The sequence below is a fragment of the Pseudochaenichthys georgianus genome, chromosome 9 (genome assembly GCF_902827115.2).
Source record: "Pseudochaenichthys georgianus chromosome 9, fPseGeo1.2, whole genome shotgun sequence".
Lineage (NCBI taxonomy): Eukaryota > Metazoa > Chordata > Actinopteri > Perciformes > Channichthyidae > Pseudochaenichthys > Pseudochaenichthys georgianus.
In genome coordinates this window covers 8,625,681-8,651,671 of record NC_047511.1, presented here as the reverse complement: position 1 = coordinate 8,651,671, position 25,991 = coordinate 8,625,681, and the positions used below count along the sequence as shown (strand labels likewise).

At 42.7% G+C, this 25,991-nt stretch overlaps 1 protein-coding gene across 1 annotated transcript; it reads left to right on the top strand.

Annotated features, from left to right (window-relative positions):
* Positions 1 to 25,617, top strand: slc2a8 (solute carrier family 2 member 8). The gene is made up of 10 exons (XM_034091200.2): positions 1 to 346; positions 1,705 to 1,867; positions 6,569 to 6,775; positions 8,179 to 8,278; positions 15,628 to 15,839; positions 15,963 to 16,112; positions 16,716 to 16,824; positions 18,063 to 18,236; positions 22,584 to 22,729; positions 23,755 to 25,617. The coding sequence occupies exons 1-10, from the start codon at positions 252 to 254 to the stop codon at positions 23,899 to 23,901; spliced, it is 1,503 nt and encodes a 500-aa protein (XP_033947091.1). The 5' UTR covers positions 1 to 251; the 3' UTR covers positions 23,902 to 25,617.
* Positions 25,618 to 25,991: the final 374 nt, after the last annotated feature.

Here is a 25,991-nt window from a genome sequence, read left to right as displayed (position 1 = left end):
AGCAAGTTGGCTAGCACCGGTGGAGGAAGCAAAAACCATTGCTGATCATTTTGGCGACAAACTTTACTGAAATATCCGATGCATACTTCACGATGACCTGAGATATTGTATTAGGTGTCTGTTCGCTTGTGTGGCTGCACAACAATTTGTACACACAAGTAGACGATACTCTGGAAATAGTTTTCGCCTAACCTGTGATCCATGAAAAACGTGAATAAGAAGACCCCAATAGTAACATTACTGCCGTCAGTATGGACATCCAGAACGAGAGTAGAAGGCTGCTGGATGCGGAGGATGGAGATGAGGACCTTACTGGACTCATGTCTGAGCAAGATGCTTATCTGAGGTCAGTTAACACAACCAAACACAGTACCGAGCTGAGTGTAGTCTGTTTTATCAACACAAATATGGATTTTTAAAGTACCATTACAGAAGTCTTACATGTATCTGTATGTTAACTTCAAGCGGCATAGTTCACACCCTTCTAACTGTAAGGCAATTCATGCTGGTGTATTACAAACAATTGAATGCACTTTTCACAATTCAAAGGATCCATTTAGTTTTTATTTAATACCAAAAAATATAAAATGTTGACTAGTCTCTTGACAATAATGTGCCTATTAGTTGTTCCACTACCATTTGGACGTTATTATTGAAGAGGCTTCACCATGGACCAGTGATGTAATTTTTTTAATTCTCATTCCTATCATGTGCTCCACAATTACAGCAAAGCTGTCGTTGGCAGTACACATATTGGGCCTTAGGGCAACAATACTCATTTAATATACTGTATGTAAAACAGAAAATCTGACAAGTAAAAGCAAAAACGTCTTTAAATAATAGTGGTACGGTAATTGTGGTACGACTGAGCGGTAGTCAATGAAGCAGAGGACTTTTTGAAACAAGTCCGTAGTCATCAGATCTAGGTGATTTGCTGGATTAAGCCGTTTGAAAGGTCTACACATTATGTCCTGTATGTTTCTATTGGGCTCCTGAGTCTGTTGTACTTGCTTCTGGGGAGATTATATTAAAGCATGCCAAGTTACTCAGCTCTTCTGGGAGAGATGTGGACATTATGTCAGCGTTGCTTGGCCTCTTGTAGTCTGTGATGGTTCTTAGTCAAACACATATTTCTGGTGTTGGGGCTCTGGTAGTCAGAAAGAGGTGAGCAATGTATTTTTCATTCTGTAATATGAAGAGATGTCAGAATGCACTGCCTGTGGACTGAGCTACTGCCACCCAAGTCCTTTTAGCCAGCAACATGTCAGAAAACAAGTTATTCTTTTTGTTTGTCCATAATCAATCCAGCACCTAAAGGAATTTGTTTAAAATGTTATTGAGAACATAAACAAGCACAAATCTTCAGAGAAGCTGGGGTCAGACATTGTTAATCAATTATTGAATAATGGTTTTAGCAGAACAGTTGTGTCACTGTTGTTTCTTTCTCTTCCAGAGGGGAAGAAAGCTAATGGCTAGTCAGCAAGAAAGTGCAGCTGCCTTAAACAGTATAAATGATTTTCAACTTACATACTCCAAATACTTTTCTATCATAGTATAGGTTTTCTTATGTACTAACACAATACAATTATTATTCTTATGTACTAACACAATACAATTATTATTCTTGTTTATCATTAAAAACAGACGGAATCAAAATCACATTGACCTTTGTCCTTCATCCTCTTTCCGTCTTTCTCTCCACAGTAAAGTGAACAACAGGAATCTATACTTGGCAACGTTTGTGTCTGTTCTTGGTCCCATGAGCTTCGGGTTCGTGTTGGGGTACAGCTCACCTGCCATCCCACAACTTACCAGTATCAGTGACCCTCGGCTGCGGCTGGACGCTAACCAGGCCTCCTGGTTTGGGGTAGGATGTTACCATATCACTTGGCTCAAAGCAGAACTGCTTTTAGAAGATGTGTTTTTAACATATCAGCAGTTGTCACCACATGTCAGCAGTTGTCACCACATGTTGCCCATACACATCTCATTGGATTCACATGGGTTCAAAACATGGTAAAAGTATAAAGAAACACACAAAAAACTCTAATAGTATCAGACGTCTAATGTAAGTTAACTTAAAGGTGGGGTAGGTAGTTTTGGAGAAACCAGCTCGAGTGCGCTAGAATCTGCCACTTCCTCACAGAGCCCCTCCTCCAACACACACGAACGCGCACATGACCAATGAGGGCACGAGATAAGTTTGTGCCCAGATGGAAGGCTGACAGGCAGGTAGGCCATCCAGTTACTTTAGCCGGCCGGCTGTTTTTTATTATTGTAGGAGCCATGAAACGTATATAGCAAGGATGTTTGTTTGGTCACTGTTGATTGGTTGGCTTGGGTCACATGGGTATGGGCGGCACTCATTATAATCCTGTTCACCTGCGTGAGGTGTGTGTGTGGAAGAGAGGGTGACACAGGGCCGTTGTACTTTTTGTTGACCGCACGTTTTAATGATTGCTTTGATTAATATAACGATGTACATGTCCAAGGAAAATAAGTTGATCATCCCAGTTTTCATTAAACCACATTATTTTTCAACAGAGTTTTTGACCTCAGAAAGTACTTTTTTGTAGCGTGTCTAACAGGCCCGGCCTCAGCCTCTCAGCGACTTTGTTTATTTCCTGCTGTCGCTATATTTTGTCAACAAAAAACAACACAACAAGCACACAAGGCGTAAGGCGATGATCATCAAACAGCGCATGGATTAAGGATCTATTGGAGGAGAATGGAGATAAGAAATCATTGGAAACAATTCGCGGAGGCTCTGGCTGTTAATAAAGACTGCCGTTTGGAAGCCGCATTCAACGCGGATCACGGCCAGGTAAGCTTTACTGCTGAATGTGCACATATTCACCGCCGTGTGTCTCCACTGTAACTCCACTCTGCCGCATGGAAGTCGCGCTGCTCTGTTGATGAGGCCATATGGAAATGTGATGCTTTTCAAGGAATTCTCTTCCGATCTGTGAGTGTGTTGCAATAAAACGAATGCACTGAAGAAGTTCCAATAATCAAACGGAGAAAATTAGTCAAATAAATGTTGACGTTGAAAATGTTGAAATGAGAAAAGAGAACGCACACTCACTGCGAAGGCATCGGTAAATAACATCGAAAAACTTCAACGGGAACGTAAAACCAGTGTGAACAAAATAAAAGCACTCGTACCAGAAATAAAAGTACATATGAGAGAAAAAGGAAAGGCCTCACGTGTGCAAACTCATTTAGAGAAATAATTTGGGGTGAAAAAGCCATAATTTCTCATGAAATGTTGATTCCTTTACTCCCAGAGGATGAACTAAAGAAACAAAAGGAATGGTTTGCCAGTATCTTGGAATACAGTGAAAGCTTTCAGAGGACATTACACAGTGGTTAAAGGAGCCTCAAGAGGATTCTGCCACAATAACTGCTGCTGTGCCGGATACTCCAACAACGGATGACATGCAAGAGGATGAACAACCAAGTGACCGTGTGTCAAACGTGGAAATCGGAAGAAGAGCAGTCCGATCACAGAATTCTGCTTTGGGGGAAAAGTCTGCAACTTCTACTGCTTCGTCTGCATGCCGTAACAGAGCTGGCTTGGCAGCTTTAATGGCAAGAAATAAACGATTAAAGGACAAACATGAACTGGAGGAAGAGGAGGAACGAATAAGGAGCACACTTCAGATGGAGGAGGATATTGCAGCACACATGGCTATGATCATAATACGAAAGTTACCTTACCAATTCAGAGACAAGTGGAGAACTTTAGCCCGTGAGCTGCAGGAGAGGAACAGCCGCAGGGCAACATTCTTTCACACACTTCATTGAGAGACAAGTTAAAATCTTAACCCAGTATTTGGAAACATACAAGATGCTCCCTTCATAACAACAAATACTGCTTTAATCCGATCACAGCCTCGCTCAAAGCCGCAGAGCAACATTCTTTGACATCACACATTTCATTGAGAGCCAACAAAGCCTTCATAACAACAAATACTGCTTTAAACAGATCACAGCCTCGCTCACATTTTGTAGGAACTAGCTTTGCCACCGCTGTAGCTCTTGTAGAAAGTGAAACCCAGACAGATACTGAATGGAAGGAACACATTCTGACAATGGAGGACATGTCTGTGCTGCGGAGGAGGTCACACCTTGGACTCGTGCCATCAGCTTGAAAAGGGAACACACAAAGAGAAGATAGGCTTCCTGATGGAAAAGGTGTCTGTTTCGGCTGTTTGTGCGTGGGGCACATTAGCAGAAATTGCAATAAGCGAATTTCCTGTTCAAAATGTGGCTTCAAACATCCAACCATACTTCACATCCCTTCCAATGAAGCAAGACACAATGCTGCTCAAGCCAAGAATACATCAGAGCTATCAGTGGACAGCACACTGGTTTCAAGTGGCCTTACGGGGGCTGGTGATGACAACTGTAAACTTCCCATAGTTCCAGTGCAAGTCAAGTCAACGCAGGGCAGCAAGATCGTCACCACCTATGCTTTGTTGGACCCAGGAAGTACAGCAGTGTTTTGTACAGAGGATTTGATGCACGAGCTCGGCCTAACTGGAAAGAAGGCGCAGATTATTTTACGAACCATGGGCCAAGAAAGGGTCATAAATAGCCATATTGTGTTCAGACTAGAAGTGGCTGGCTTAAAAAACACCCAAGAGTGCATGCCTGCCAGCAGTGGGAACATTCCTAGACAAGCGGACGTACAGAGATGGCCTCATCTAAAAAACGTGAATTTGCCTGAAATAAATGCAGGGATTGGACTGTTGATAGGAACCGATGTTCCTAAGGCCTTGGAGCCATTGGAAGTCATACGCAGTGTGGATGATGGACCCTATGCAAGCTGGACAATCCTGGGCTGGACAGTGAATGGACCACTAGAAGGAGTGAGTGGGAATGCAATGGACTTTGACAAACCAGAAGTAACTGTGAACAGTATCTCAGTTGTGAATTTGGATGGACCTTGGCAACAGTAGTTCAGCGCAGACTTCCCTGAATGCAGATTGGAGGAACAAGCTGGAATGTCAAGAGAGGATCTCAAGTTTAAGAAGTTTGCGAAGAAAGTGTTTTCTCAGCAAGAGCAAGAGTCAAAGAAGTTTAAAAAGAAAAGTATTAAAGATGAGAAGAAGACTCATCCCAAATCCCAACAAAAGCCCTCTCCTTCAACGGCTGCGCAGAAAGGCGTCCGCTGCAAGCAAAAGAAATGTAACAGCCATCGTGTTCAACAAGGTGGAGACTGTGGAGAACAAGATGAAGTGGACCAACGTGCTCTACAAGGCCGAAGGACTCAACATCAAAGACGACGAGGACATGCTGCGCTCCTCGTTAAAGAAGGAGTGGGACGATCGAAGCAAGAATATCGTGGAGAAGATGCAGAAACGGCAGGAAGAGACGGAAGAACATCCGACATCAGTGACATCTTTACCACAGTATTGACTCTTTTCGACTGACAGACTTAAAGGACACTAAGGATTCTTTTTGACTCAGCCTAGGTGGTGGTACCTTTTGGCCTAACTGACTTGTGAATCGTACACAGCAAAGAAGAAGGAAAACTACACATACATGAACTGCAACTGCATGGACTTGATTACAAGCTATAATCGTCTCATGTTTCTCATTTTAACAATGTTAGTAATTATTATGTATACTAACCTAATAATTAGAGGCTGGTGTGTAGGAGCCATGAAACGACACAGGGCCGTGCTTTTTGTTGACCGCACGTTTTAATGATTGCTTTGATTAATATAACAATGTACATGTCCAAGGGAAATAAGTTGATCATCCCAGTTTTCATTCAACCACATTATTTTTCAACAGAGTTTTTGATCTCAGCAAGTACTTTTTTGTAGCATGTCACACAATATCTAACAGGCCCGGCCTCAGCCTCTCAGCGACTTTGTTTGTTTCCTGCTGTCGCTATAATTATTGTGACACATGTGACATGTGTTTTGGCACATTTTATGTTTTTATATTTGCATCCTTTCTGAAGCTGCAGCGTGGTTTTACATTACATTACATTGCATTTAGTTGACGCTTTTATCCAAAGCGACTTACAATAAGTACATTCGACCAGGAAGACACAACCTTGAAGAAAACAGAATCATATAAGTACATCAGGTTTCATAGAGCCAAGTATTTCAAGTGCTACTCAACTGGCTTTAGATAAGCCAGTCCTTTATTAGTATATAAGTGCTCTGTTAGCAGTTCTTTGTTAGTAATTCTATCGCTCGAGGTTGAGTCGAAAGAGATGAGTTTTCAGTCTGCGCCGGAAGATGTGCAGGCTTTCTGCTGTCCTGATTTCAATGGGGAGCTCATTCCACCATTTTGGAGCCACCATTTTGGATCATGTTTCTCCTATTGTAAATGTTCTTGGCCGTTGTAAATGTTTTGCACCCGTTGGCCAGCATATAAACCTTTTTATAAATTGAAATAAGTATCATGAATAATCATGAGTGAAATGTTTGGACAGAAAAGCTAGGCAGTAGAGAAGAGCAGATTTCTGACAACAATCTACTTCTAATGTGTACTTGGAGTTTTCAAATTGGGCGAATACGTAGTGAACTGTTAATATGACACTCAGTCCATAGTGACGGTGGGGGCGGCGGCCGGCGGCCTGCTGGGCGGATGGATGGTGGAGAAGTTCGGCCGGAAGCTCAGTCTGATGTTCTGCTCGCTGCCGTTCGTCTTCGGTTTCACCATGATCATCGCCGCTCAGAACGTGTGGATGCTGTACGTCGGCAGAGTGCTCACCGGCCTCGCCAGCGGGGTCACGTCACTGGTGGTCCCGGTAAGTAGCACCGGCATGCTTTCCAGCACCTAAAGGAATTGGTTATCATTTGTATTGAGAACAGAAAAAGAGCACTTGTTTGGAGAAGCTGGGGTCAAATAATGTTAATCAATTAATTGAATAATTGTTCTAGCAGAAAAGTAGTTTCACTGTTGTTTCTTTCCATGCCCTACAGAGGGAAAGAAAGCTAATGGCTAGTCAGCAACAAAGTGCAGCTGCCTGAAACAGTATGAATGATTTTCAACCGACATACTCCAAATGCTTTTCTATCATCTTATATTGGATGAATGAAATGAACACTCCCCGGTATCGACTTTTTACTTCAGACGTTGTGATGTGCAAACAAACAAGCAGCGGAACTGTCATTGACTCCAAATTGGGAAAATTGTTTTGTTGCAGCAGCAAAATATATAAATATATCCAATTCAACTCCAATCCAACTTTATTTCTATAGCACATTTAAAAACAGTTGACTAAAAAATATAAATATATAAAAAAATAACAGATGGGACATAAAAACAAATGTAGAACACAGGACAATAAAAAACATAGCCACAGACTGAAAACTCACAGACTGAAAACTCACAGACTGAAAACTCACAGACTGAAAACTCACATACGTGACGTAAAAACAATATAAAGCCCCAATTTAAAAGTCTATGTAAATATATCCAGATTAACGGTAGAAAAATAAACAGTAAAAAACAGTAAAAATCCACTAATAGACATAGACTTACAACTTAAACAGCGTATATAAACATAGGGTACTAAATACATAACACAAGTATGCAAATAGCCATTTATTTGTATTAAAATGTGATTGCATTACAGGTATGTCTGTGGAATATTAGCACATCTGTTTGCGTTGTTATGCTGCATATTTATAAAACATCAATTACTACATCCCAGATAACTTTTTAAATGTGTCTCTTATACATATTTTCCCCGACAAATTACTTTAGAGCTTAAATATTTTGTAAGACAATTAATGTCTTTACAGAAAATGAAATGTCAACTGTTAATGTATTTGATAAATATTGATTAATCACTCACACACTGGCAAAATTGCCAAATACTCTCTGCTTTTAGCCTCATAAATATAGAGCCTTTGCTAGGTTTTCTATTTTACAGTATTGTTCTATCAAATGACAAAACAAGCATTTTGATGTGCTCTGTAACTTTGAATCTTTTTGTACAACCAATAATGAATTAATAAGTAAGTAAACAGCATCTGAATCAATAATAACGCAACAAAAAAATATGAATAGTAATATACCTATGATTTTTGGCTATAGCTGCAACTTGTTTGTTTCTCTTTTACTCAGTTCGATAATGAAAATAGTTTGATTATGTGTCTTTGAGCGTTCTCTGGTGTCATTTTCTCTTTGTCTCTCTTCATACAGCTGTATATCTCTGAGATGGCCCATGAGCGGGTACGCGGGACCTTAGGCTCCTGTGTGCAGCTCATGGTGGTGATGGGCATCATGGGAGTGTATCTCGCAGGTATGTCTCCTCAGCTTTATGTCTTTATGGAGTCCTTCAATCTCATTTAATAAAGTCTGACAACAGGATATTGAAACGTGCTGAGTGTTTAAGAAACATAAGTCTCACGAGGTCACAGTTTACAAGCTGTATATCATTAACTTCCAGCGTATGACAGTACCTGCAAAATACATTAGCCGCATTCACACCGCAGGACTTTCCCTGGTACTTTGGTTCTTTAGTTCCGTTAGTACCAATAATGTCGCGTTCACACCGCCGGGACTACTCAGTGCCGGGAACTCTTTTTGGCCATTTTCAGTCCCTGCTAGAGAGGTGGTACGAACCTGGTGATAAAAGAGTGCCAATTTCTATTCTATTTCTATTGGCTGGGCACACGGATGCCGGGTAAAAATAAAGAAACTCAGGCAGGACTATAAAAAAATTAAAGACCACAATAATAAGAGTGGTAACGATCGAAAGACCAGTAAACAAACGCCTCATACAGCGGGTGGGCTTTATACCCCCTCCCCCGTGTAGTTCTTCCTCTCTCGTTTTTTTTATACTCGCCGTGAAGTGGTTTTGCGGCCTGCCAGTAAACCCAGAGAACAAGAAGACGAAGTGACGTCAGCGTAATCTTGCCTCAGGGAAAGTACTGCGGTGTGAATGCGATTGGCACTAGCCCCCTGGCGGATTCAGTGCCGTGGTACTTTAGTGCCGGCACTAAAGTACGGCAAGTCCTGCGGTGTGAAAGCGGCTATAGCTACAAATCTTATCTCAAAATGTGTAATATCTTTGCTCGTTCTGGTTATTATCTGTATTCATTATCTTCTCTAAACACCTAATGTAAACCTGCTTAGTTAAAAAATTCCTGAGGTTGCTATACCGTTTCAAACATCTGGTTCAAAGGTTGTGGTGCATCATGTGATGTCCTAAAATATGATCGGAGTCCCGTGCTGCTTCTTCTACAGCCTCACTGACCTGCCGCTCGCTAATCTTGTTAGCCGCATGCCATTCACTTTGACGCAATAGAAGATGTGTGTCCCATGACATGGGTTGTCTCCTGTGAAAGGACATGTATATATTATGTTGTGTGCCCTTTAATGTGTGACACATTTGGTATTATTCAATGTGATATAAAGGAATCCAATTTTCAAAGTAGTAACGGTTTGGTAGTTTTCAGGAACACAAATTGGAATCTAATTTTGTCACATGCCAGCTGCTGTTCAGCACACTGTGGTTGTTGAAAAGCCAGTGGAACAATCAGATCTGCTGGCAAATGTATTTTTGGATGCAGCCGATGAAGACAGCCGTGACTGGACAAGGCTCCTCTTTGTCCTGCAGCCTTCAGTCTGACATGCACACAACTGGGGGAAAAACTCAATGCTTGGTCCAACAATTTGAAAATACAGACAAGAAGGAAATTCAGTCAAATGAAGTCCCTTTTGCCTCTCTGAAGAACCAGCACCTTACCGTGGTAGAGAGGTTTGTGTGCCCTGATGAACCTGGGGGCTGTGTTGTCTGGAACCTTGTGTTCCTGGTAGGCTCTCCCATGGCAAATTGGTCTCAGGCAAGGGGCCAGACTAAGATTGGTTCAAAAGACCTCATGAAAGAAAAAACAAGAAGTGAGGATACCCGACCCGGAGGAAGCCCGGGGTCCCCTTCTGGAGCCAGGCCCAGAAGGAGGACTCGTCGGCGAGCGTCTGGTGGCCGAGCTTGCCACGAAGCCCGGCCGGGCCCAGCCCGAAAAGGCAACGTGGGCAACACCTCCGCTTCTCCGTCCCGCGGGCCCACCACCTACGGGAAACAGTGATGGGGTCGGATGCGCTGCCAGAAGGGTGGCAAGGCAAGGCGAGGCGAGGCAAGTTTATTTATATAGCACTTTTCAACACAAGGCAATTCAAAGTGCTTTACAAAAAACGAAAGACATTAAGAAAATGGCATTTAAAATCAGTCATTAAAAATAAAAGCTAATAAAATAAACATAAAAAGAAAAAATACATGGATAAAAGTTACAGTGCAGTCTAAGATATGAATAGTTCAATTAAAAGCAGCGACAAAAAGAAAAGTCTTCAGCCTGGATTTAAAAGTAGTAAGAGTTGCAGCGGACCTGGAGGTTTCTGGGAGTTTGTTCCAGATATTTGGAGCATAAGAACTGAACGCTGCTTTACCATGTTTAGTTCTGACTCTGGGGATAGAAAGCTGACCAGTCCCTGAAGACCTGAGAGATCTGGATGGTTCATAATTTAGCAGGAGGTCAGAAATGTATTTTGGGCCTAAACCATTCAGTGCTTTATAAACCAGCAGCAGTATTTTGAAATCTATTATTTGACACACAGGAAGCCAGTGTAAAGACTTCAGAACAGGAGTGATGTGATCCACTTTCTTAGTGTTAGTGAGGACTCGAGCAGCAGCGTTCTGAATCAGCTGCAGCTTTCTAATAGATTTTTTAGTGAGACCTGTGAAGACACCATTGCAGTAGTCCAGTCTACTGAAGATAAAAGCATGGACAGGTTTTTCCAAATCCTGCTGTGACATTAGTCTTTTAATCCTAGATATGTTCTTTAGGTGATAGTAGGCTGATTTAGTAACTGTTTTAATGTGACTGTTGAAACTCAGGTCAGAGTCCATGACTACACCTAGATTTCTGGCTTTATCTGTTGTTTTGAACATTGCAGGCTGAAGCTCAGCGCTAACTTTTATACAAAAACCATTACCTCAGTTTTATCTTTGTTTAATTGGAGAAAGTTCTGACACATCCAGTCATTGATTTGTTCAATGCACTTACTCAGTGTTTGAATTGGAGCATAGTCTCCTGGTGAAATTGTTATGTAAATTTGTGTCATCCGCATAGCTATGGTAACTTATTTAGTTGTTTTTCATTATCTGAGCAAGTGGGAGCATGTAGACCCCAAGAGAAGAGGCCCCAAGATGGAGCCTTGAGGTACCCCACATGTCATATTTGTCAACTCGGATGTGTATTTACCTATAGAAACAAAGTTGTTTCTGTCCTTTAAGTAGGATTTAAACCAATTTAGAGCTGTTTCCGAAAGACCCACCCAGTTTTCCAGTCGGTCTAGTAATATGTTGTGGTCAACAGTGTCAAACGCAGCACTGAGATCTAATAATACTAACACTGAAGTTCTGCCACTGTCTGTGTTTAAGTGGATGTCATTACAGACCTTTACAAGAGCAGTCTCAGCGGAGGGTCTCGACGGACCAGACCCGGGCGACAGAAGCTGGATTTGGGGACGTGGAACGTCACCTCTCTGGGGGGGAAGGAGCCGGAGCTTGTGCGGGAGGTGGAGCGTTACCAGTTGGATCTGGTTGGGTTCACCTCTACGCACAGCGTCGGCTCTGGAACCTTACTTCTGGATAGGGGTTGGACTCTATTCTTCTCCGGAGTTGTTCAAGGTGTGAGGCGCCGGGCGGGTGTGGGGATACTCCCGGTTGGGTGCTTCGTTGTTGGAGTTTACCCCAGTTGACGAGAGGGTACGCCTGCGGGTTATGGGGGGGAAAACTCTGACTGTTGTGTGTGCTTATACACCCAACAGCAGTTCAGAGTATATGGCCTTCTTGGAGACCCTGGAAAGAGTCCTGTATGGGGCTCCTGAAGGGGACTCTTTAATCTTGCTGGGAGACTTCAACGCAAATGTGGGCAATGATGGAGACACTTGGAGGGGCGTGATTGGGAGGAACGGCCCCCCTGATCTGAACCGAAGTGGTGGTTTGTACTGGACTTCTGTGCTAGTCATGGATTGGCCATAACAAACACCATGTTCGAACATAAGGATGCTCATAAGTGTACGTGGCACCAGAGCACCCTAGGCAGAAGGGCCATGATCGATTTCGTTATCGTATCATCGGACCTGAGGCCGTATGTTTTGGACACTCGGGTAAAGAGAGGGGCGGAGTTGTCAACTGATCACCATCTGGTGGTGAGTTGGGTCGAGTGGCGGGGGAAGACTCTAGATAGACCTGGTAAGCCCAAACGTGTAGTTCGGGTGAACTGGGAAAGTCTGGAGGAGGCCCAAGTTCAGGAGGCCTTCAACTCACACCTCCGGCGGAGCTTTTCGGGCATTCCTGTGGAGGTTGGGGACATTGAACCAGAGTGGTCTGTGTTCAAAGCCTCTATTGCCGAAGCCGCGGCGGGGAGCTGTGGTCTTAAGGTCCTAGGTGCCTCAAGGGACGGTAACCCTCAAACCTCCTGGTGGACACCGGTGGTCAGGGAAGCCGTCCGACTGAAGAAGGAGGCCTTCAGAGATTTGTTATCCCGGGGGACTCCCGAGGCAGTTGCAAGGTACTGACAGGCCCGAAGGGCAGCAGCCTCATCCGTGGCCGAGGCCAAGCAGCGGGTGTGGGAGAAGTTCGAAGAAGACATGGAGAAGGACTTTCGGGTGGCACCAAAGTTGTTCTGGAAAACTGTCCGACACCTCAGGAGGGGGAAGCAGGGAACCATCCAAGCTGTGTACAGTAAGGATGGGACGTTGTTGACCTCAACTGATGGAGTGTTAGGGCATTGGAAGGAACACTTTGAGGAACTCCTGAACCCGACAACTCCGCCCTCTATGTTAGAGGCAGAGCTGGAGTATGACGGGGGATCAACACCAATCTCCCGGGGGGAGGTCACTGAGGTCGTCAAACAACTCCACAGTGGCAAAGCCCCGGGGGTGGATGAGATCCGCACAGAAATGCTGAAGGCTCTGGGTGTTGAGGGACTGTCATGGTTGACACGTCTCATCAACATTGCGTGGAAGTCGGAAACAGTACCGAAGGAGTGGCAGACCGGGGTGGTGGTTCCCCTTTTTAAAAAGGGGGATCAGAGGGTGTGTGCCAATTACAGAGGCATCACACTACTCAGCCTCCCCGGGAAAGTTTACTCCAAGGTACTCGAAAGGAGGGTCAGGCCGATTGTCGAACCTCAGATTGAGGAGGAACAATGCGGATTCCGTCCTGGTCGTGGAACGACGGATCAGCTTTTTACTCTCGCAAGGACCCTGGAGGGGGCCTGGAAGTACGCTTATCCGGTCTACATGTGTTTTGTAGACTTTGAGAAGGCGTATGACCGAGTTACTGTGGGAGGTGCTGCGGGAGTATGGGGTGAGGGGGTCTCTACTCGGGGCCATCCAATATTTGTACTCCCAAAGCGAGAGCTGTGTCCGCGTCCTCGGCAGTAAGTCGGACCCATCTCCTGTGAGGGTTGGCCTCCGCCAGGGCTGCGCTTTGTCACCAATCTTGTTTGTAATATACATGGATCAGATTTGGAGGTGTAGTCATGGGGGAGGGGGTCTGCAGTTCAGTGGACTAAGGATTGCACTACTGCTTTTTGGAGATGATGTGGTTCTAATGGCTTCATCGGTCTACGACCTTCAGCACTCACTGGATCGGTTTCGCAACCGAGTGTGAAGCGGCTAGGTTGAGGATCAGCACCTCCAAATCTGAGGCCATGGTTCTCAGCAGGAAACCGATGGACTGTCCACTCCAAGTAGGGAATGAGTCCTTACTCCAAGTGAAGGAGTTCAAGTATCTCGAGCAGCGGGAGCGGTACTGCAGTCGCTTTACCGCACCGTTGTGACGAAAAGGGAGCTGAGCCAGAAGGCAAAGCTCTCTGTCTACCGGGCCATTTTCGTTCCTACCCTCACCTATGGTCATGAAGGATGGGTCATGACCGAAAGAACGAGATTGCGGATACAAGCGGCCGAGATGGGTTTTCTCCGCAGGGTGGCTGGTGTCTCCCTTAGGGATAAGGTGAGAAGTTCGGTCATCAGGGAGAGACTCGGAGTTGAGCCGCTCCTCCTTCGCGTCGAAAGGAGCCAGTTGAGGTGGTTCGGGCACCTAGTTAGGATGCCACCTGGGCGCCTCCCTAGGGAGGTGTTCCAGGCACGTCCAGCTGGGAAGAGACCAAGGGGTAGACCTAGGACCAGGTGGAGGGATTATATCTCTTCGCTGGCCTGGGAGCGCCTTGGGATCCCCCAGTCAGAGCTGGTCGATGTCGCCAGGGAAAAGAAAGTTTGGGGCTCTCTGCTGGAACTGCTACCCCCGCGACCCGACCACGGATAACATTACATTACATTGCATTTAGCTGACGCTTTTATCCAAAGCGACTTACAATAAGTACATTCGACCAGGAAGACAAAACCTTGAAGAAAACAGAATCATATAAGAACATCAGGTTTCAAAGAGCCAATCGTTTCAAGTGCTACTCAACTGGCTTTAGATAAGCCAGTCCTTTTTATTAGTATATAAGTGCTCTGTTAGCAGTTCTTTGTTAGTCATTCTATCGCTCGAAGTGGAGTCGAAAGAGATGAGTTTTCAGTCTGCGCCGGAAGGTGTGTAAGCTTTCTGCGGTCCTGATTTCAATGGGGAGCTCATTCCACCATTTTGGAGCCAGGATAGCAAATCCACGTGTTTTTGCTGATGGGAACTTGGGTCCCCCTCGCAGCGAGGGTGCAGCGAGTCGTTTGGCTGATGCAGAGCGAAGTGCACGTGCTGGGGTGTACGGTTTAACCATGTCCTGGATGTAGGAAGGGCCAGTTTAAGCGGGAGAAGATGGATGGATGGAAGTCCCTTTTGTGGGAGATAATACCTTGCCCATTGGCTGCAAAAAAAAACTAAAACACTCAAAGGTTAGCATCGCAAGGGCTCCCTCAACAAAAGTTAAAAGGTTTTTTCAATTCCATTTTGGAATATCTCAAAAATAAGCTCTTTGACAAACACACTGTTATATTTACACATTTTGCTCGGCAGGATAATCTGTACATATTAACACAAGTTTTATGATTTATTTTTTTTTAAGCGTAAAGGCAATTATCAAAAGTACAACGCTAACGCTAGGCTATACACGAACTGCATCAATGTCGCACGGATGCACATCTAAGCTAAAGGCGGCTAATGTTCGGAGTGATTACGTTTAGTAGTGTTATTTATTCACCAGAATAATCTCACAGATTAATAGTACATATTAATCACCAGAAGTTAAATCTAACGTTATAAACAAACAACATCACGTCGCAACGGCTTCGCATCTCCACAGCTAAGCTTAAGGCGGCTAATGTTTTTTGCGTGATTACTTTTAGTAGTTTGATTTAGCCACTGCTTCTAGCAACCACTCTTTTCAGGACACATAGGAGCTTCAGAGTTCAGACATTCACAAGTGGGGTATTTACTGATGTATTTTACATCATTGAACATCATTTAAAAATACCTTCAGCTTGTGTTGACAACAAACCATATTTCATGCCTTCACTCAAAAACACCTTCGAAAAATGGAAACTGGGAGTGTTAGAATCATGGTTAGAATGCTAACTCATTTCTGGGTTATAAAACTCATTCCTGCACCACTATCTTCTGAGCTGTGTGACCTTGTCCTGCAGGGCTCTACCTAGACTGGCGCTGGCTGGCAATCTGCTGCTCCATCCCGCCTACGCTGCTGATGGTCTGCATGTGCTTCATGCCAGAGACGCCGCGCTTCCTTCTGTCACAGGGCAAGAGGCGGGAGGCCGAGGAGGCGCTGCGTTTCCTGCGAGGTCCGGACGCCCCCATCGAATGGGAGTGCGCCCGCATCGAGGACGCCTGTAATGAGCAGGTGAGTCTGGAGAGTTTTTACAATGATTTTTGGTCTATCCATGAAGAACATTTATGAATGAAATGTCTCACTGATGGTTTTTTAAAGTGTTTGGTCAGTGAGAACATGTGTGTTTCCTCTCAGGGCTCTAGATTCCAAATGTCCGACCTGAAAGACCCTGGAGTCTACAAGCCTGTGATGATCGGGGTCATGTTGATGATATTTCAGCAGATGACGGGAATCAACGCCATCATGTTCTACGCAGAGAACATATTTGAACAGGCACATTTTAAGGTGAGAAGGCTTTTATCTGTGTTTTATTCCATCGGATAAATCACAGATAAAAGATAAAATGTTTGTTCCTGTGGAAATGTGGTTTTGCGACAGTTAGTCGATTTGCAAAGAAGTAAATAAAAGATAGGACAAAATATTTATATAAACATAAGAAGATAAAGTATTAATTAAAAAGTGACATAAACTAATCTATCATCATCAATCTAAACATTACAAATGAAAGTAAAATGTACACTAAAAGATACTTTACAATTAAAAATACAAATAGTTATATCAACCTGAGAAGTAATAATGTGAAAATTAGCATGTTTATTACTTTATATTAAATAAAAACTGTATTTGTGCTCCTGTTCTGTCCTCTGTCGCCGTGAGAAAACGTTTTAATGTAAAAGTCATTGAAAATAAGGATTGATAGCTATTGTTTCTGATTATAAATAAAAACAATATACAACAACTAAATCTAAACGCAAACAAAAAGTAATGATTTGACTCCATTTCAATCATAAATCCCTTTGATTTGTTGGTACATGAAATTACATTGTAATTCATACCATGTATGATGTCTATGTTTTTTAAAAGCGTGAATGTGTTGTTGTTTCTCAGGAGAGTGACCTGGCCTCGGTGATCGTGAGTCTGATTCAGGTCATCTTTACGGGAGTGGCCGCGCTGATCATGGACAGAGCTGGAAGAAAAATCCTTCTCATCATCTCAGGTATTTTCAATTCAACTTCATATTTTATTCACATAGTAGTGTCGTGGTAGTCATTTTGAAAATAACAACAACATTCTGTAAAACAATATTGCAAGGCTGATTACAAAATGCTGGGGTTAAACAAAAGTTTTATGAAGATGTAATAATGCCATATGAATAATTATAAGCAACATGGATTCTTGACCTGCATAAAGCATTGTTTAGCACACTAATATCATATCTATCTGGTCCTTCTCAAAGTGTTTGTATAAGTAATAAAGTGTAGACAATCAAACCATGATCAGTGCTACAAGGCACCATTTTGGGACCACTGTTGTTCAGCAATTATATTAATGAATATCAGTTTTTGAGGATGTGGACATCCAGATATATTCTATCAACACGGTCAATTCTGTAATAATCAAATACAAACCGTGTATCCACAGCTTAGTGTGAATGGATAAATGATCAAAAACTTAAATCACAAAGCAAAAATATCAAAATACAGTCAATATACCACAATCCTAAGAAACTCAAGAGATGCAAAATCATAAGAAGTTCAAATAACAAAACATCCATCAATGATTTAAATAAAATGAGGGCTCATTGCTTAAACATTTGTAGTGAGTGTGGGTCCTTTAACACTCTGAAAATAGTCCAGTTAAATTTAAGGTGGATATGGGTGTTTATGAATACAGAGTTCAGAGTGTGGCGTTTGGGTGCAGGCTAGAGTGTAGGGTTTTGGGGGGATAGGAGGAGAACCTGGAAGTGGCAGAGAAAAACTTACCTGGAAGTCCAGGCAGGCCAGGGAAGATCCCAGAGCATCACATGCCGGTCAAAAGATGATGAATTGTATTCATCCCACCAGCTCCCGGGGTCATGTGTTTTCAAAAGTACAGCCTGGTTGACCAAAAAAGTCCCCAAACATGCAGCTAGGTTAATAAACTGGATCAGACTGCCACTTCTTTCCTCTTTCAGCATTTGTTCACAGCCCTCTCGTGTCCTTTGTGCAACTTCCAGCAGTCATCTCCTTTCCTCTTCTGCTCACAGGTGTGGCTTATTTGTCAAAATAGCTTCCTCCAGCTCTCAGGTGTGGATTGTTTAGCCCCTCCCCTTTATGATAAGAGAAGGAATCTTTTTTTATTTTGCCCCTTCCTGCTACCAGCGTAGTAGAGGAGTAGGGTTTGAAATATTACCCGCACAGCTATTTTTACCAAATGATCATAACAGACTTTGCTTGTTTCCCATTCATAATCAAGGTGCTGCCATGGCGATCAGCACCACAGCGTTCGGGGTTTACTTCTACCTGATGTCTAAAAATCACCCCCCCACACTGGGACTCTTGATGCTGGACATCCAGAGCACAGCGGGCGAGGAACCCCATGCTGACCTGGCCTGGCTGGCCCTGGCCAGCATGGCTGTCTTCATCACAGGTGAGACCCTGACTCCCGGACACAACTCTAACCCTGTCATTAAAGGCCCCGACACGCAGAACAAGCGCCAAAGAGAAAGTTTAGACATGTTGTGCCTGATTAAATTGTCTGGATATTGATAGATATTGCATTACAATATGTTGATGATTGTGATTTTTAGGGTTGTAAGAAGTAATCAGATCCTTTACTTTGGTAAAAGTACTAATACCCTTCTGTGAAAATACTCCTCTACAATTTAAAGCCATGCATTTAGACTTTACTGAAACTAAAGTATTTAAATAATGATAATATTAATAATAATTCATTACATTTATTAGAGTGCTCAAAGCGCTTTATATTACATATTACAAATATCAGACATACAATTAAAGGGATACTATTGTGCTTTTTGGGTTTTTTCCCTTTCCTGTGGTGTGTTGCATATAAATGCAACACTTTTGTTTTTGCTCCCATTTTTCATGAGATGAACTCAAAGATCTAAAACATTTTCTATATACACAAAATAACCATTTCTCTCAAATATTGTTCACAAATCTGAAAAAAATCTGTGATAGTGAGCACTTCTCCTTTGCCGAGATAATCCATCCCACCTCACAGGTGTGGCATATCAAGAGGCTGATTAGACAGCATGATTATTGCACAGGTGTGCCTTAGGCTGGCCACAATAAAAGGCCACTCTAAAATGTTCAGTTTTATCACACAGCACAATGCCACAGATGTCGCAAGTTTTGAGGGAGCGTGCAATTGGCATGCTGACAGCAGGAATGTCCACCAGAGCTGTTGCCCGTGAATTCAATGTTCATTTCTCTACCATAAGCCGTCTCCAAAGGCGTTTCAGAGAATTTGGCAGTACATCCAACCGGCCTCACAACCGCAGACCACGTGTAACCACACCAGCCCAGGACCTCCACATCCAGCATGTTCAACTCCAAGATCGTCTGAGACCAGCCACTCGGACAGCTGCTGCAACAATCGATTTGCATAACCAAAGAATTTCTGCACAAACTGTCAGAAACCGTCTCAGGGAAGCTCATCTGCATGCTCGTCGTCCTCTTCGGGGTCTCGACCTGACTCCGGTTCGTCGTCGTAACCGACTTGAATGGGCAAATGCTCACATTCGATGGCGTCTGGCACGTTGGAGAGGTGTTCTCTTCACGGATGAATCCCGGTTTTCACTGTTCAGGGCAGATGGCAGACAGCGTGTGGGTGAGCGGTTTTCTGATGTCAATGTTGTGAATCGAGTGGCCCATGGTGGTGGTGGGGTTATGGTATGGGCAGGCGTATGTTATGGACGACGAACACAGGTGCATTTTATTGATGGCATTGTGAATGCACAGAGATACCGTGACGAGATCCTGAGGCCCATTGTTGTGCCATTCATCCACAACCATGACCTCGTGTTGCAGCATGATAATAAACGGCCCCATGTTGCAAGGATCTGTACACAATTCCTGGAGGCTGAAAACATCCCAGTTCTTGCATGGCCAGCATACTCACCGGACATGTCACCCATTGAGCATGTTTGGGATGCTCTGGATCGGCGTATACGACAGCGTGTTCCAGTTCCTGCCAATATCCAGCAACTTCGCAAAGCCATTGAAGAGGAGTGGACCAACATTCCATAGGCCACAATCAACAACCTGATCAACTCTATGCGAAGGAGATGTGTTGCACTGCGTGAGGCAAATGGTGGTCACACCAGATACTGCCTGGTTTTCGGACCCCCCCAGACCCCCCCAATAAAGCAAAACTGCACGTTTCAGAGTGGCCTTTTATTGTGGCCAGCCTAAGGCACACCTGTGCAATAATCATGCTGTCTAATCAGCATCTTGATATGCCACACCTGTGAGGTGGGATGGATTATCTCGGCAAAGGAGAAGTGCTCACCATCACAGATTTTTTTCAGATTTATGAACAATATTTGAGAGAAATGGTTATTTTGTGTATATAGAAAATGTTTTAGATCTTTGAGTTCATCTCATGAAAAATGGGAGCAAAAGCAAAAGTGTTGCATATTTTGTTCAATGTATATAGGTTTTTGTGCATGTAAACGGTCTGCAAAGGCTAAAATCCCTGTCCCTTTATGAACATTAAAGCATGTAAACATGTCACAGTAGAGGCACAAAATACAAATGTCCACCTGAACATTTGCAGAATAGGGCCCCTTTAATCCACAGCAATGCATCATATTCCACATATGTTTATAGCGTTCCTGTGAGAACTACACATTTCTTCTCAGAAAAGCCTTCTTTATCTAAATTATGGCCATGCTTTTCCTAACTAATCCAAGAAGCTTTTGAATGAGCTTGAAAAAAAGGATAATTTTAATAAAGGAATGCTTTGTCCTTCAAATTATCACAGATATTCTAAATCTAACTTCATAAAATCACAAGTTGCATACAATTGAAATGGACTAGTATGTCCAGTTTGTTTTTAAAGGGCCCATGTCATGGCCATTTCTACTGATCATAATTCCATTGTTGAGGTCTGCTAGAATAGATTTATACTGTGCAATTTTCCAAACTCACACTGGTTTCTCACAGCATCTCTGTAAAGTACGTGTATTCACTCTCTGTCCTAAACGGCTTGTTGGAGCTCCTGCCCCCCCTCCCTGTGAGCCCAGTGTGCTCTAATTGGTCGAGAAGCTGACAGGCTCGTTGCTACACACACACACACACACACACACACACACACACACACACACACACACACACTGCTGTGGGAGCAGACAGTCTTGGCGATACAGCTAGAACAAGCGAAACTCATCCTGAGCACACACAAACACTCACAGCCGAAGTAAAAACAATAAGTGTGGCTTGATATTGAGTAAGAAAAAGGTTTATAACGCTGTGAGCATGGGTCTGCGGAGAGCATTTCTCCGCGATCCCAACGTAGTGGCCCGAAAAACGTTTACCCATTTAAACAGTCGTGGTAGATACCTTGTTTGTTTTAAACATCATAAATACACAAACAACAACAGGTTGTGTACCCGAATCTCCCGCTGGTCCACACAAAGTAGGAACAGCATCGTTCTTCAGTGCCCTACGCTGTACATATCCGACATGAATCCTGAAAGGTTCGGGAAGCTTTGTTTCGTGAAAGGCTGGCAGAGGGTGCGGCCATAGCTCTGGGCGTGGCTACTGGGTACCCCTACGTAGCGATACCCAGAGCCCTAGGCTGCTTCTCAGGTCGACTATTTTCATTTCCTCGCTCCTCGGTCCTCGGTCTCACCGGAAGTTGATTTGCCTGCGCCATCTTGAGTACCGTCCCATGGCTCTTATTTCTGCCGGAGGACCGAGGAGCGAGGAGCGATCATGGAGGAGCGATAACCGAGGAACCACCAGACCATCCTCTGATGAAATCCTCAGATACTCACCCCGCCCCCTTACTGTGTATCGCTCACTGATTGGACGAGGCAGTGCATGCACTGATCTGATGCTTCTTGACATGAGAGCAATACCCCAGCGGAGTGAAGAAAATACATGAACCTCACGGGACCGCAGTCATTAAGTCCTATTTAAAATGTTAATTTGCTCCAAACAAACAAAGTATGCAGTCCAATGAATGTTAATCTAACTGGGTTTTGATAGATAACATATCTGTTTTTGTTCTCTGAATAATTGTATTCCTATTGTGCACTCTAATCAATATTAATCAAACTATTGTTCGTTTAAATACATTTTGAGAATGACTTATTATTTTATTTCATGTATTTGGATCTACAACAGATGATACAAATGTTTGTGTCAGTAAATGTGTACTAACAGAGGCGGGTGTTTGTGAACACAACGGGGACAGAGCTGCTGCCAGACGAACAGCTGTGCAGCGTCATCACAAACGAACGTCACTTCACGTGACGCTCCGGAGGAAAGGAAGTCCCATTGCTCTTAAAACTAATTTCCCTGCTTCTCGTGGTTTCCTTGCGTTCCTCCATGCTTCCCTGGTGGGAGGGACTAGTCGCAGGGAAACGACGCAAGTGAGGGACGCAAGGATTTCATTTAATCGACCTGAGAAGCAGCCCTGGAGAGAGCATCTCTAGGGCTCTGGCGATACTCAGGAAGTAAATGAGAAATCTCCAACGAGGCGTTTTGGGGAGGTAACTGTGTTAGAGTTGTACTCGCTACAGGGTGTACTTTGAGGGTTTTTGACTCTGCAGACCGTTTACATGCAGAAAAACCTTCATAACACACAAGGGGACGGGTAATAACCGGAAAAGCATGACATGGGCCCTTTAAGTCCTTGGTTGAATCTTTAATTGTTTCCTTCCACCACTGGGAATATTTTTAGAACATATGGACTGTGTGCCTCCACAGGTTGCACGACATTAATAATCGCTGTTGTGTTCAGGTTTCGCTCTCGGTTGGGGTCCCATCCCGTGGCTGATTATGTCGGAGATCTTCCCGTACAAAATTAGGGGGTTGGCCAGCGCAATGTGCGTCCTCACCAACTGGAGCATGGCTTTCTTCATCACCAAAACCTTCCAAGACATGATGGTAAGTGATCAACAGGACTCTATTTCAAGAGGTATTCAAATGGATTTTTGGGACATTTTATGTTTTTAATGGGAAGCCAAATAGAATGGGTAAATATATATATATATATATATATTGTATATTTGTCAAGTTGTTTAGTGATCATGAGCATGTTTTCCGGAGGTCATTTTGTGTATGCTATACAGGCAATAGATACACATAAATGACAGGACCGTATGATGAGATGACAGTCACAGCTGAAACAAACAAAAGTTCAAATTTACTTCTGAAAAATGTGCTATTCTTTTACAGAACGCATAATTTATTGGATATAGTCAACGAAACCTCTATGATCCTGATTATTTCATCTTGACAGAAAAACATTATAAACATTTAATCTCTTAATCTATGACATTCAAGTCATTTATTCGTTTCACTTTAACCAATGTGAGGAATTTGTTGCTTCTCAGTTTCATATCAACGTAAAATGATCTTCGTTTGGTTTTGAACATTGGTCCTACAAAATAAAAAAAGATGTCAGTCTGGAAAATGCAAAAAATAAAATGAGTTTTAAAGTTAACTGGCATTTTATAGTGTTAATAAAAAAAGGAATTTGTATGTGTTTTGGCTAGAGCTTCACTATAACGAAAAATATAAATCATTGCAATTATTTGGACTGATATTGCCGTTGCGTTATGATTCGCAATATCGGAGGAAATAGTCATTTTTTAAACATTATTCACAATATTGTTGAAATAATATGAAATCATCTTTTTCTTTAGACAGGATCTGTACCAAACAAGGATTTTGTATTAAGTCTGTAGAATGCCTTTTCATACTTTATGAAATGTTCCATTCAGAAATATATTTTCACTTATTTACTTTACCAAATATTATGTTTGCTATGATTTGGATATTGCACTAGTCCATATTTCGATACAGTTGTGAATCGTTGGGCAGCCCTTGTTTTGGTATCTACTGTGAAACAATGCAAGTTTCCTCTTTGAACTTTTCCAACATCTGCATCTAACTGTGACCTTTTCCAGAGTCTTCTGAGCAGCGCAGGAACCTTCTGGCTCTTCGCCTCCATGTGCACCGCCAACGTCATCTTCACCATCGCCTTCGTCCCAGAGACAAAGGGCAAGACGCTGGAGCAGATCGAAGCCATCTTCAGAGGGACGTCAGGTCCATGAAGGCCCTCCTGCAGAAACACACACACGACAGACTGAAAAGTCCCAGACCTTATATATCTGGGCTGACTAATCCTCAGGACTCTGCGCGGGCATTTAAACTAATTATTTTCAGTCAGTATGATTTAAAGTTAAATTCATAAAATAATTTTGTTCAAGGATTTATTGGAAAGTTGTTATAACAACTGTAATATGTAATGACTGTCACAATGTGGGCGAACGCGTTACCACGGCCCAAAACACTTCCATTAGGAGTAACGTGTTGCAGTTTTAAAAAAGAATGCAAAAAACCCACAAATGTGACAAAACACATGCAAATTAAGAACCATCTTCAACTTGACAGCACATGCCCAGCATTTCCAAAGCCTTCACCAACTCGAGGAAACATGCAAAGGGTTTACTAAAAGCAGATGCAAAACACTGCAAATAAATAAAAATGCGGTCTCCATTTTGTTTTGAGCTTTTTGCAGTGATTCACTTGTGCAGCGATTTTAAGAAACTCTGCGTATGTTACGTCAAGTTGGCGAAGATGTTTCTTCCTTTGGATGTGTTTTGGCACATTAGAGTGGTTATATTTACATCGATTTTCAGTGCAGCGCTTTTCTCCTTCCTGTGATTTGGACCGCTGTCGCGTGTTTGCGCGGATAGGCCACTGTAGAATGTTTTACATATTGCTTTCTAACGGTGTTTTTGTACAAAATTCAACAGATGCAGTGTCTTAATGTATTGCATTGTGTCAATTATTTTACATCATTTGGTGTTATTAGATAATGTGTTGGTTTTATTGAAATAATTCAGATCATGTTTGCAGGGTGTGGTTTATGGTTGAACTGAACTGGATTTTTAATGAAGTCTGTTTCTAATATGTTGTACATATGAGTGAGCTGAGATTACACTAAACTCATCTCTAAGCGTTGACCAATCACAACAGAGCCGGCCAGCTAACCAATCGGAGCAGACTGGGCTCTGGTTTCAGACAGAGGGTGAAAAGAGGTGCTGCCGCACAGGTAGTATGCGAAAAATAAAGAGCTTTTTGAACATTAAATGTCGCAGCACAAAATACAAATATGGACCTGACAGTTAGCATAGAGGTCCCATGAAACAAAGAATGTTGCAGAATCTTTATCGTACTGATGTTTTGGGAGGCGAATTATTTATGTGACTAGTTGTTAATCTAACCGTAGTTTACATCATCAGAGAAATGAAGTGAAACTCGAACAGATTCTCTGATGCAAAGCTTTTCGAAACAAATTGTGAACTCTGTTTTCTTGGTAACTTGTGTGATATTCGGCTCTTATTTTGTTTAAATTAAATGTTTTACAATTGTACTCTGAGTTCAGTCTGAACGGGAGCAAATGAAGCTCTTTGTTGTTGGTGTTTCTTATACCATTGCTATTAAAGAATTTCAACTGTATTATTATTAAAGGACAGCCTGGGATGCAGAAGGCAGAAAGAATACTGGCAGGATGATCTATACGTACGAAATACGGGAAATTGCAATTAATTTATAACCGAATATTCAACATTAATTTCAGGTGTTGTGTTGAGGGGGCTGAAACATAAAAGTCAGTTGAGAGAAAAGGATACAGCTTTTTAAACCTTTGTATAAAAAAGATGAACAAAAAGCTTCATAGTTGGATGTGAAGAAGAGTGGGCTACAGTTGAACTATAGCCTATCTGTTGTCATGAGCAGGACACTTCATAAATCACTCTTTTGAACCTCTGATTTTCGCTTTTTTTTTACTTTTACATTCTTGTCAGGTATTGTTTTGGATTTCTGATTATTTCTGATTAAATGAGCCACAGGTGGACAAAGAGGCCTGTGTACACTTTCACACTGTTTTAGCTAAACATGGTAATATTTGTGTAGCCTACTGTAATGGACTTTTATAATTTCATAATTGTGAGTAATTAGTTGTGTTGACTGGCTAAAAACGAGCTATCTGAATCACGCATCACTATTACATTACATTTAGCTGACACGTTCTCCTTTACAATGGTAAAATAAGTCAACAAAACGTACATTTAACGTAACTTTCCAGCAAAACCGACCAATGACCGACTTCAAAACTCCCCGTCAACAAGCGCTCCTG